Consider the following 12,114-nt stretch of genomic DNA (forward strand, 5'->3'; position numbering starts at 1 on the left):
GTTCGGGATGATTTTTCGAAGTCTACCTTCGATGCTTAAATATTTTATTCAGTATACAGTACCTTTACATAATTCAGTATTTTATATTTACATAAATTAATAATTTGCGAGATGTGTGTTGTTATTGTTTCTTATATCTATTTATGTGTATATTTTTTTATACATTTCAAAATAAAACAATTCAAAATAAAAAATTGTTTACTTCCGGAAAACATGAATCGGTACCGATTGAAAAATAAGTGAAGCTAGTTAAATAACCCGATGTCTACACAGAATCTTTACATCTCGGATATGGGACACTTTTTACGAGGAATAATTATAATTTACTTGAAATTAGTTGTTCTTCCATTCTTATATATAACATATTTATATTCTTTATACCTAACGAATTTAGCTAACGCAGCACTCACAATTTATTTTATACTCTTATTTAACTTGATCGATATCAATACAATTGGTACGATAAACGAAGAAGAGGTATGCAATTTTTTGATTACAAAATATGTTCCATTAAGTATGTAAAAAATAAGAAGTTAGAAAATTCGATCTAATACTAAATTCGTTACATATGAATTAAAAATTGAATTTCGTGAAAGAAAAGATAATATGGGTAGTATATTGACAACATTGGCAACTATTGGTGTTACCATTATTTTCATACCTTTCTTATTCTTTTGCTATGTATACATATTCTTCATTATGCTCTTCTTCAATATCGTCCATTCGTTCTATATTTTTCTAATAATGTTACTTAACGATCTTACTGATAGTTCAATTATCGATTAAATTGATACGTGAGTTGTTAAAAATTTATAAACAAAAAATATATGACTTTCAATTATTTTTAGCGAAAGAGATAAATTAAAAATCTTTCAGGATTTTGATGATGATGATGAATCCAATCCGGAAACCGAAGATACGAATCAAATCTGATAACTCGTAACATTTTTATACGCTCATATTTGCAACCGACAAAGATTTATAATTTTATTTGCATATATTCGATCGAGGTGCACAATGTTTATTTATAAAATGTATAAATAAATTCCTGTTTCTATAAATATCATTTTTCATTAGCATTCAACTTACCAATTAATTTATTTTGCAGCGTGGATAATTCCCTGAAGATTAATAATTGGTATGGTAACACAATTACGCAGAGTGATTCAATTAATAATATTTTGTAATTGAATTTCGCCACACTGTTTTAAATAACATATTAAAACAAATATGATAAAAATTTCTGTGGCTGCTTCTTCACTTGATCGCCTTTCAATTTTGTAGTTTTCGATAATCTCTGTAAAAGGTATTCACCTATTTTAAATTTGTAATTAGTGCATTTTTTATTCCCCTCTCTATGCATTTCATAAGTGAATAAAGACCTCGTACGTCGGATTTAAAATACAAAAGTCAGCATTCAGGATGGTTCAGAAGGAGCCGGCATGAGGATCGTGTGGCGTTGTAAAACGAAAACATGTTAAAGATGTGCTGAATTTTATTCTCGTTGCAATTTACACAACTAAAAATGTTAATCATTATGATTATGTGAAAATAAATCGTTTAAACGTAATATTTTGGACCTTACACGGTAAAAGAAGCAGGTTTTCTCCGATTAAGAGTCCTGTTGCTGCAATGGTAACAATAACGAAATTCGTGCTCGTCGCAACCCTCTATGGTGAATATACATTTCTTTAGATTAACTATTTGTCAACTGCAATTCCCTTTAATGATAAAAAATTTATTATAAAGTACATTTTATAACCTTCAAACGTGATCGATCGATAATTCAGTGCTGTTTAATGTTCAGCACATTCAATATAGTATAAGTATAATTTATATTATTAAAATGTAAATAAATTTTCCAGGTATTTTCACTGAGGTAACAGCATCACGTGTACTGGAGTTAAGTGACAGGTACAAAATGATTAACTCTACTTTAAAAATTTGGTAAAACTCAGTACCAAAGTACTACTGTTATTAATACGAAGCACCTTGATGTTCTTACTGAAGCTTTTATCTTGTAGGTTCTTGGACATCCATAAAGATGGACAATGGCTAGTAATGGTATAAACACATAAGTTACATATAAATGTAAAATTATTATTTATAAACTTCATGTATTGTTTTCTAGATGTATGCACCATGGTGTGCACACTGTAAACGTTTGGAACCAATTTGGGCTCATGTTGCACAACATTTACATGCAACATCTATAAGAGTAGGCCGGGTTGATTGTACTAGATTTACAAGTGTAGCTCATGCATTTAAAGTTAAAGGATTTCCAACAATTCTGTTGTAAGAAGAAAAGTTAAATTCATTACTATATTATAAATTCAGTATCTATAACAATATACATTTATTCATTTATTTATATTCAGTTTAAAAGGTGAGCAAGAATTTGTATATCACGGGGATAGAACGCGAGATGAAATAGTAAAATTTGCATTGAGAGTAAGTGGTCCACCTGTCCAAGAAATAACAAAAACTCAAAGTTTTGAAACAATAAAAAACGAACGCGATTTATATTTCTTGTACGTTGGAGAAAGATCTGGATTATTATGGGTAATTTAATTTATACCTCACTAGTCAATTAATATAAAATATGAATTATAAAAATTTATATGTTTAGGAATTTTACCATAAGACTGCAGATGTGTTTCAGCCACATGCATTTTTCTATCAGTCTCATCCAAATGTTGTCAGTCAGCATGCTCCTGTAAAAAAGACTCCGGCATTGTTCGTTTACAAAGAAAATTTGCATTATAATTTTACTGGTAATACATATAAAAGATTTGAGATTTACAAAATATATATCAACTAACTAATCTTAAGACTTCACGATATAGGTCATGATATAGATGATATAGAAAAATTAAATGAAACAGTATACAAATGGATAAACGCAGAACGTTTTCCTACATTTCCGAAAGTTACACGAGGAAATATAAATCAATTGTTTCTAACAAATAAAAATCTGGTCTTGGCAGTGGTAGAGGAAAATCAGTTAGAAGAAGTACCTCCCCATATGACACAGTTCAAAGATATGGTAGAATCTATAATTAAAAGTAAACGAGGAAAATATCACGAGTAAGTGCCATTATAGTTATATTTTTATTAAATTTTCATTGCAAGTACTAACTGTAATTTCGTTTTTTGTCCAGTCATTTTCAATTTGGTTGGATAGCTAGTCCTGATTTAGTCAATAGTATAGCAATGATGGTTTTGCCATTACCAAGTTTAATTGTTATTAACACTACAACAAACCACCATCACATTCCAGAGGACGAAACAGAAAAACTGACTCCTCACGTGATAGAGTTGTTTCTAGAGCAGATTCGGAATGAAAGTGCTCCGGTAGATAAAGAATTATCTTTGTATACTGAAGTGTTATTATAGAAGATTAATAATAAAATTTCAAATTTTTAGCGATATGGCGGAAACAGTTGGTTAATACGTATTTATAGATCATGGTTCGAACTAAAAACAACTCTTACAGCGATGTGGATGGGTAATCCCATCTTGACAATGGTTTTATTTGGTTTACCAGCTGGATTTTTATCGTTAATATGTTATGGTATCTGTTGTCCAGATATTTTAGACGCAGACGATGATGAAGAAGGTAAAATTTTTTCTTTTAAAATTGATATGTATACATATTTAAATTATACATGTGTCTTAATTGCGTGATTTTGTAGATCATCCAGGAGCAAATCATATGAAAAAAGACTAACAATAAAACTAATTGGTTCTTGTATTGTTGTATTAGACTTAAGAAATTTTTTTAAAGAAAAGAGGATGTATATTTTATTTAGCTTTTTACATTTCGTAATTTTATTTAGTTAGAATTTATAAAAAATTCTGAATTTCTGATACTTTATTTATTATTTTTTGGTGTGAAAAATTGTAATATCGATTGTTTACGTAGTTGACAAAGTGAAAATATTCTATACGTTAGATAGAATAATATTAAAAATAAATTATCTTGGGTAAACGGAACTTTCGCAAGACAATACTAATTATACAATTAAACAAGCTTTTTTAAATCTCTCCGAGGATTTGTCTTGTATTGTAAGTAAATGAAATATAAAACGTATTAAAAAATTATGTAAAGAATATGAATGGTAAATAATGTTCCGTGAAATTGTATTTGAAACCAAAAATGTATATTTGTTTGTATAAATATATTGAAATACTACGAAATGTTTATGTAAGTTGCCACATATAAATTTTTTTAGATGCTCGATTTAAAGCATCTAAAAACGATTTTTCTTAAAAACAGAAAACTATTGTGTGATTTGAATATGTATTTATTTATATTAAATAAAGAAAGGTGATAATTTAAATCTTTTTTTTAAATAATAATCTCAAATAAAATGAACAAAACTAAATAAATGGAAATAACTAACAAGTTATAATATACATAATTGAAAATGACACCTAAATTAATATCAACATTAATTCAATACATAATTTTTTCCTTTTTATTTCAATATATTGTAAAAAATAAAAATGTACAGCTAATTAAGCGTATAGTTGTGTATTGTTACCTCAATTGTTATTCAAAAAAGTAAATCAGAAAAGCTTTGTCGCTGCTTCATAAACCATGTAACAATTATAAGTGTTATAAATCTTCATCATCAGAATCCAATGCTGCTCTTCTCCTGTCAAACTGAAATTTAGTTTTTACCATTAATTTCACTTCTTTCCAAAAGACAAAACAAATATGTTAAACATCATGACTACCTTAACAACAGTTCTCTGTTGTGTCTGCTGATTTATACTTTCAAGCAAATTAATAAGTTCTTTCTCTCCAAGTTTACCAGGTAACTGACCTCTCTGTGCCATGCTTAATAACATATCTTCTACCATTTTACCCTTTTCAGGTTTTCCAAGAGATAATGTATTTACTAAAACAGAAATATGTATTGCATATAACTGAATATATAAAATGATACTATATTAACATACATCTTGCTCTGGCTGACTGATCTAATACTTGGGTTAGAATAGAATTTCTCATCTCTTGCATCTGTTGCATTTTCTCTTCCATTGCTTGTTTATTCTCTGCATTGCCAGGCTAAATGAAGTAAAATTAAATAACAATTATAAATAGCTTAATTTTGATGAAGTAACTTCAACAAGATAAGTTTAATCGCATAGAACTGAAACTATACTAGAGTGTTAAATTGATATTCTAATGATTTTACATACGATCAATTATTATTCTGATTTACCTCTATAGTTATATAATTTGTTATTTATAATATTTAAAAATAATCTGTATTTGACAGAAATCATATACTTGATTTACCTTATATTGAGATTGCAACTGAGCTAATCGTTGCTGCCTTATTGCTTCAAGTTCTGGGTCTGACATTTTTAAAAGTATTTGTTGTTAACTATTCGATTTTTGAGAAACCTTTGAAATTTAATGTTTTTCTAGTCGTAAACACTCGCACACAATTCTAACGAAACTCCTATTATAGTTTTGCGGTAAGGAACGTGAAGGTAGGCAAAAGTATACAAATCGAATTAATTTGCGCACGCTCAGTTAAGGTTGAAATTCATATTTGAATTATATTCGACGGTTCTTTAGAGAAAATGGTCGTCTAATAATAATTTAATAATTTACTCTTTTGGGATAAATTGGGATTAATCGTAAAAGAGCGACGATTTACAAATTTAAAGCCTTAAATAAATAAAATCTTAAAAAATAAGTAAACTACAAATTCTTCAATTTACAATCGCAAATGTTTAAAATATTCATAAAAGAGACTGAAAATTACAAGTTATATTTATTGTTTTATTGTAATTGGCATTCAGCCATTTTTTATTAAGAATATTAATGAAGCGCCTACATGTATAATTATCGGGTCGAACTTACAGGAGGCTCAAAAAATCTATACTAGAAGAAAGCTAAGATGCTATTTTTTATTCTTTAATCGTTTCAAAGATTGTTTATAATGCTTTAAATAGTATTTGTACTATCGTACCACGGTGGCATCCAATTTGTTGATGTCCTAGTTTTCCCTTTAGAATGAGAAAGTATACTATCGATATTATAATTCCTATCTGCTCGTCTTCTACGAATTTCATTTTTGTTCCTGTCGAAAATTCGATTATCCAAAATAACAAATGATTGATCATTACTGTGTTGCTTAGCGGATTTTCCAAAACTAGGAGAATATGGTCTGGTAGTATCACTTTGAAGTACATGGTTAGGCGAAGGATTATACATCCTTCCGGAAGACTGAAGTGGCGATCGTCTGCGTCGAAAACCTCCCTGTTCATCGTCAACATTACACACGTGAAGTCGATAAGTCGGGCTGGTTGATCGATCTTTTGTATTACACTCCACCATACCTGATTGCATTGCTCTTTGAGCTTGGATTTGGGAAGATCTTGAACCTCTATATAACAATTATTCTTATTTCAATTATTTCTATATCAATTAATTTTGATTTATATACAAACCTTCGACTGGTTGGTGGCGGTGGTTTTTCGCAAATGGTATCCTCGTGTACTCGAGTGTTCACTATTTGAAACGCGTTTTGATCTTGAGCTGCATTCTTATAACCAAACTGTTCTACGTTACTATTTATCCAATAATTCTCTTTATGTCTGGAAGCACTTAAACTACGGTCTCGTCTACGATGCATTCTCGGTTCGGTGCATAACTGATAATCACGTTTCGTGCAATAAGCTGTTCTATATTCTGGCTCAAGGTCTATATTCCCTTCTAGACGTAAATTTGCTGGCATTTTTAGAGTTTCAACTCTTGGTATACGACCGTAAGGAACGTACTGAGATTGTACCTCGCTGGTAAGCTCATAATCGTGTCTCCTAGATCCTTGTCTAACAAAACGAGGGCTATGTTCCGTAGGAATCAGCGTCGATCTCACGGATGGTGGTGGTTTCCGATAGACAGGATAATCTCTTTGATAATCCAAGTATTTAGATTTATATTCTGGATCCTGATCAATTTTCGCTGTAAATTTGTGCGTAGGAGACGAAGATATTTTAGAGCCATCTGCTCGTCCTATTTCATCTTCAGGTTTTACGATCTTAGGTCTCTCTCTAGGGAAATCCTGCGTGTAAGACATTTCTCGTTTATATAATTCTAATAGTAAAATTAATATGGCATAAAAAGAAATTGTAAATTTGCCTTATATGCATCCTTGTATTCTGGAATTTCCAGCGGTTCACTCTTCAGATCTTCTAACTTTGAAATCAACATATCCATCTCCATTTCTTTTTTCTGTTTTTTATTTTCTTCCTCTACTATATGTTTCTTCGACTCGATGGTTAATTGCACTTCTTTACCACGAGAATTGTTATTCATCTTATCAGTGTTGTTCTCTTTGTGAGGATTCTTTTCAGCGTTCAAGTGATTATCGGATTTCTTTGGTGGCAAACGTTCTGTAACACAGAATAATAATACAAAATAAATGGTATACGCGTTGGTGTAATTTGCAAGAATTACCTTTATTATCGTGTCTCTTGAATTCATCAGCATACTCCTTTACGAAATTAAATTCCCCTTCTAATTTCAAATTCGTATTCCGTCTCAATAATTCCGGCCTTCGTACCCCTACAAATGGCACATACTTATCATGATTTTCCGTGGAGCTTTCAAAATTACCCTCGAGTTTCAGGTGCGTCGGTACACGCAGAAGTTCCGGTCGACTGACGTTTAGCCATTCGATGAATTTTTCACATTTTTCAGTCATCGTGTTCATATCACCTTCCATCTTTAACGAGGTAGGTCTACGGGCGAGTTCGGGTCTATGCTGACCTTCGTAAGCCACGTACGATGAATACGTTTCCGTATCGGGGTAGGGTTCTCCGTTTCGTTTTAATGCACCTCTCCTGCTATTTTATAATTCAAATTAATTCGACCTATTAAACTGTTACTTTATAGAAGAAATTATTAAAGATGAAGATGGTAGAGGAAGGAATAGTATTATGGCCATTGGCATAACTAGAACTTCAGAGTCTTAAAACTATAGAATTATAGATTTTTAACTTTATCCAATTATCTTATCCAATCGATCCAATATAAAATAACAGGAATTCTAAATTACTAACAGCAGTTGCAAGTATCCTAATGCTTATAGACAGCAACGAATGTCAAGTTTACCTTCTAGTTAAAGACGGTTGATTGGTATGGCTTATAATTTTAGAATTTGCATTATCAGTCTCCATTGTATTATCGTTGTTCTGTACCCCAGCAGTTTCTGTTACTTTATATTCACTTGGAAGCTCAATATTTTCTCTATCTTGTTCATCAAGATCTTCTTCATCCGTGTTGTTTCCACCTTCTTCGAAATCCTTTAACGGAAGATCCTCGAGTCGTTCGCTTCTTTCCAACCAGATACTTTCCTACGGTAAGGGGTACATCTATGAATTGGAAAATTGTTGCTTAATGAATTTAGAAGTACATTGTATACATTAATCAATGGCGTAATCAGGAGCTTTGGAATTGGGGAATAGCGAGGGGGCTAGTCGACATTTATGGCCCACCTTGGCCCCTGCCCAATTACGCCAATGATCCAAACTAGATCATATATTTCATTTTTTCGATAATTTCACAAACATCTTTGAAATAATATCTGGACAACGCTAACCTTTAGAGATTCCTCGCCTTTCGCACGAAACGCCTCACCATATTCGGAGACGAGATCATTGCCTTCCGTTTCAGGACAAACTCCAAGGTTGTCTTTCGGTTGTCCTTCGACGCGTCTTCTTCGATAACGAACCAATTCATCGACCGTCAGCCCTTCGAGTAAGGGCCATTTTTCCTTCGATTTGCTTTTCCGCCCTTTGTTTTTACCCTGCGCTAGCTCACTGTCCGAGGATGACTTGTTGGCTCTCTGGGAGGACCTTTGCCTGGGAAGATATCAAACGATATTAAAAATAAATAATTTTAAATTCCTCTGGAGCATTATTTCATTTTACGTCGATTTTGCCGTGGGTTCAAAAAATAATCTCTACTTGTTTATACTTTGCACGTATGCACGTGTGACTTTAAGAGCCGGCTTTTTGCTTTCAGTTTCATTTCAATTCAATACAAAATGATATTAAGTAAAATATCAAATTAAGTAAAATAATTTCCAAATAGATTTAATATCGTGTCTGATCATATTTTCAACTTGCTGGTAAAAATAATCTTTTGTCGTGAGTCTGATACGAAGTAAACGTGAAATGATGGAGCACCGACCCGGGTGGATGCCCGGAACGGACTGAAATCTTTCAGTGGTTTTCGACTGAAGCTGTGGAATGATGAAGGGGGCGGCGGGGCTGCGCGAAGAGGGTGAAACGAGGGACAGGAAAAGGGTGGTACGAAGCTAAATGCCTTTACACAGCAAGCCTCCTAGACACGACGCATCGATCTACGAAGAGCGGTCTGAAAAAGAAATTTCGTTGTAACGTAACGACTGAAGTGCACGGAAACGTTTAGATATTACCCCGGACATCATCGATGATAGCTAAAGTATTATTAAATTGGTCTACCTTATCAAAATTCAAGTACAGTCTCAGCTACCACATAGGGGGTATTCTAAATTATTCTCTAAATTAAATTTTATTTAAACAAAATTAAATAACTTTTCGTGTGGTATCGAGGGTAATAAAAATATTCATATTTTATCTCCTGCTATTTTTGCTTTTGATTTCAGACTCCTCTCTAAAGAGTTATCGTTTCTGTAGATAAGAAACATTTTTATTTTAATTCCCAGGGCAGTCAGCATCATCTATAAAAGATAAAATATGCAAAACATATTTCTTATTATCTTTCATCCTACTGTGCTTTTTTAAAATGCTATAAGATTGAAAAAAAAGAGAATTTTTGAGAGTAATTAATTGAAAGAAATGCCCATTCAATAATCAATACCCTAACATGACCTACAAAATAAGGAATCGAGTGTAATTGACTAACGTTCCTTCGTGATTGGCACACAATTACGGTGCTCTTACAAATTGGCCCCGATACCAGGCATTTGTTCATTATTGATACGGATTTGGATTCTATCCAGACTTTAAACGAAAGGGTGCATTACACTGAAATTCTGAACGAGTCTCTCTTAATCGTCTACCGTTTTTCATCTTAATCAGCTCCTTTTGAACAATTTTAATTTTGTCCTTAATTTAATTGAAAAAAAATTAATTATATGTAATTTGCAATAAACAAATGGCGTTGGTAAAAGGTAGCGTGGCCCTCTTCGGAGGCATGGGTTCGAATCCCATCGCTGCCATTACTTTTGGACAGATTGCGATGAAGAAACATCGAGCAACTGAGCCTCCATTATTTTTTATATTTTTAGAAATAACTACTATCCAAATTTGACTTATCTTCTTTACATCGGTATCCGTTTCGTGTGCCGAATTATTAGCCACGAGGGTGGAGAACGCGACGTGGGGTCCAACGTGGTGGCCCGGTGACCCCGATTTTCGTTCATTCTTACTCGAACGGACAAATAATAGTCACTGGCGCGTTGACACACGCACACGCAGCTCTTCCAGCTGGTATGGTCAGTAATTTTACCGGTTTGCGTGATTTGATCTCCCGATGCATTTCGTTGGCAATGTTTGCACGCGAGTATACTTTAAAGAAGTAAGGAGGCCACGTGCTTTAGAAAGCTTTCCGGTAATCGCATTGAGACAATCGAACATCGTTGTTGCTTGTTTGGAATATGGGGAGACCAGTTCTCATTTTTCAGGATAAAGGACAGGTCCTCCTCAAAAGAATTGAAAATTAGAAAAAGTAAAATTTAATTTATCGTTAATTGAACACCCATCTAGAGTCTGATATAACTTGAAGACCTCGTGGAAGCACTTAACGCTTATTTGAATGATGAATAGCTGAAGTGGGGGATGCTTTTACCGAGGACAGGAAATTAAACTTCGATTCGAACGTATAGATTAGAGACACTCGTTATCGGTATTCATTTGATCTATTGTTTGAAATCTTTTTAAGCGATCGAGTAGAATTGATACATTTAAGTGATCCTAAATAATTGTGAAAATATTTGCATAGTGATTAAAGATATCTGTGTCAGCCACAGGAATCCTCTAATATTAGAAATGATTGAGAATTTACTTTCGTTGTTCGATCGCCACGAAAACACGAATCCACCATAAATTTACATGATAATTCGAGCGAACCTCTAGAAACCCTCAATTTCCATATTTAACATCTACTTTCACCGAATTCCCCTCAGGATCAATATTCTTCAATCTTCGGGTAACATCAAATTATTATTAGTAAAGAAAAATATTTTTTTTTATGCTTATAAGAATAAAGGGTGTCCATTGGATTTGAAGGATATTTTTCACATTCTTAGGAAGCAATTAGGGATAAAGGAAGGATACTATTATTCTTGTCATGGATCACTTTATAAATCCAGAAAATTTCATTGAACGAGTAAGAGTAAGGAGGTCATAAAAGCAGACAGAGTAGCGAGTTCTATAAATAGCTTTTGAGGAAGTCTCTTCCTCAGAAGTTCGTTAAACCTTAGGAGTTCGATAGCCTGCAATTCGTTTCCCGCCGAAGCTATTCGAAGTAAGTAAGTAGGATAAGACGTTACCTTTTGCTGGAACGGTCGCTTTTGCCCTCGCCCATTGCATCGTCCTGTTCAACGATCACTTCCTTGGTTCCTCAGATTACAAAGGGTATCCGATATCAAACAGCTTATCGTAAGTTCGAAACGTATTAGCGAATGAAGATCAATAGGATGACTTGACCGTACCAGATCCTTCTACTGGCGTGACTGGCTTTTTGGCCAAGATGTTAATGAGAAGGTGCCGGCGATACACCTGCGCAGCTGCGAACCTGTGAAACCCTCGAGCAGGGGCTACCGCTCGAGGAAGCATTATATTTCATTACATAAATGAAACTTGATGTATGAATTGAAATTGGTAAAAAATAGAAAAAATACTTACATAGTATTATGTAATGTATAGCTGTTTATAATTGAAAGGATAATTTAACAATGTGCAATCAACGATTATACAATACAATACTGTTTTTCTTCCTATTTCCATTCCTTCTGAAATAATCACGAAATAAAAATAATTATTTTATATAAACGCGAATAAGTGTGAATGAAAATAAAA

The 12,114-nt window shown here is 32.8% G+C and overlaps 3 protein-coding genes and 1 long non-coding RNA gene across 9 annotated transcripts; 1 reads left to right on the forward strand and 3 right to left on the reverse strand.

Moving 5' to 3' along the window:
• Window position 1: 1 nt before the first annotated feature.
• On the reverse strand, window positions 2-1,469 carry LOC123987918. Its single transcript, XR_006829527.1, has 2 exons — window positions 1,383-1,469; window positions 2-1,297 (listed from the first exon to the last, which is right to left on the reverse strand). It is a non-coding gene; the product is annotated as an uncharacterized LOC123987918 (long non-coding RNA).
• Window positions 1,372-4,343, forward strand: LOC114874606 (protein disulfide-isomerase TMX3). Its single transcript, XM_029184046.2, has 10 exons — window positions 1,372-1,675; window positions 1,866-1,914; window positions 2,025-2,064; window positions 2,132-2,295; window positions 2,379-2,562; window positions 2,630-2,774; window positions 2,847-3,087; window positions 3,162-3,354; window positions 3,427-3,619; window positions 3,696-4,343. The coding sequence occupies exons 1-10, from the start codon at window positions 1,633-1,635 to the stop codon at window positions 3,728-3,730; spliced, it is 1,287 nt and encodes a 428-aa protein (XP_029039879.2). The 5' UTR covers window positions 1,372-1,632; the 3' UTR covers window positions 3,731-4,343.
• LOC114874607 (programmed cell death protein 5) lies at window positions 2,636-5,485 on the reverse strand. Of its 2 annotated transcripts, XR_003789126.2 has the most exons (5): window positions 5,312-5,485; window positions 4,969-5,077; window positions 4,744-4,907; window positions 4,548-4,669; window positions 2,636-2,714 (listed from the first exon to the last, which is right to left on the reverse strand). XR_003789126.2 is itself a non-coding variant. In XM_029184047.2 (4 exons), the coding sequence occupies exons 1-4, from the start codon at window positions 5,375-5,377 to the stop codon at window positions 4,622-4,624; spliced, it is 387 nt and encodes a 128-aa protein (XP_029039880.1). In that variant the 5' UTR covers window positions 5,378-5,485; the 3' UTR covers window positions 4,459-4,621. The 2 variants fall into 2 exon arrangements, 1 of the variants encoding a protein (XP_029039880.1); XM_029184047.2 differs by lacking the exon at window positions 2,636-2,714 and having other exon boundaries at window positions 4,459-4,669.
• A 427-nt stretch (window positions 5,486-5,912) lies between these two features.
• LOC114874602 lies at window positions 5,913-12,035 on the reverse strand. Of its 5 annotated transcripts, none has more exons than XM_029184034.2 (8): window positions 11,941-12,035; window positions 11,586-11,852; window positions 8,628-8,889; window positions 8,141-8,382; window positions 7,484-7,872; window positions 7,166-7,419; window positions 6,475-7,088; window positions 5,913-6,410 (listed from the first exon to the last, which is right to left on the reverse strand). In XM_029184034.2, exons 2-8 carry the CDS (start codon window positions 11,618-11,620, stop codon window positions 5,969-5,971), a joined length of 2,238 nt encoding a protein of 745 aa, XP_029039867.1. In that variant the 5' UTR covers window positions 11,621-11,852; window positions 11,941-12,035; the 3' UTR covers window positions 5,913-5,968. The 5 variants fall into 5 exon arrangements, with proteins under 5 accessions (XP_029039867.1, XP_046142192.1, XP_029039868.1 ...); XM_046286236.1 differs by having other exon boundaries at window positions 7,484-7,869; window positions 11,586-11,858; window positions 11,941-12,034; XM_029184035.2 differs by having other exon boundaries at window positions 11,586-11,858; window positions 11,941-12,034.
• Window positions 12,036-12,114: the final 79 nt, after the last annotated feature.

The sequence above is a fragment of the Osmia bicornis genome, chromosome 6, assembly GCF_907164935.1.
Source record: "Osmia bicornis bicornis chromosome 6, iOsmBic2.1, whole genome shotgun sequence".
Classification (NCBI taxonomy): domain Eukaryota; kingdom Metazoa; phylum Arthropoda; class Insecta; order Hymenoptera; family Megachilidae; genus Osmia; species Osmia bicornis.

Coding starts and splice junctions, on each gene's coding strand:
- LOC114874606 (XM_029184046.2), top strand. CDS start 1,633: ATGGTAACAATAACGAAATTCGTGCTCGTCGCAACCCTCTATG. Junction 2,563..2,629: donor AAAGATCTGGATTATTATGG/GTAATTTAATTT, acceptor TTATATGTTTAG/GAATTTTACCATAAGACTGC. Junction 3,355..3,426: donor TTCGGAATGAAAGTGCTCCG/GTAGATAAAGAA, acceptor TCAAATTTTTAG/CGATATGGCGGAAACAGTTG.
- LOC114874607 (XM_029184047.2), bottom strand. CDS start 5,377: ATGTCAGACCCAGAACTTGAAGCAATAAGGCAGCAACGATTAGCTCAG. Junction 4,908..4,968: donor TCAGTCAGCCAGAGCAAGAT/GTATGTTAATAT, acceptor TTTCTGTTTTAG/TAAATACATTATCTCTTGGA. Junction 4,670..4,743: donor AACAGAGAACTGTTGTTAAG/GTAGTCATGATG, acceptor ACTAAATTTCAG/TTTGACAGGAGAAGAGCAGC.
- LOC114874602 (XM_029184034.2), bottom strand. CDS start 11,620: ATGGGCGAGGGCAAAAGCGACCGTTCCAGCAAAAG. Junction 8,890..11,585: donor AGCGACCGTTCCAGCAAAAG/GTAACGTCTTAT, acceptor ATATCTTCCCAG/GCAAAGGTCCTCCCAGAGAG. Junction 7,089..7,165: donor AATACAAGGATGCATATAAG/GCAAATTTACAA, acceptor TCTTACACGCAG/GATTTCCCTAGAGAGAGACC.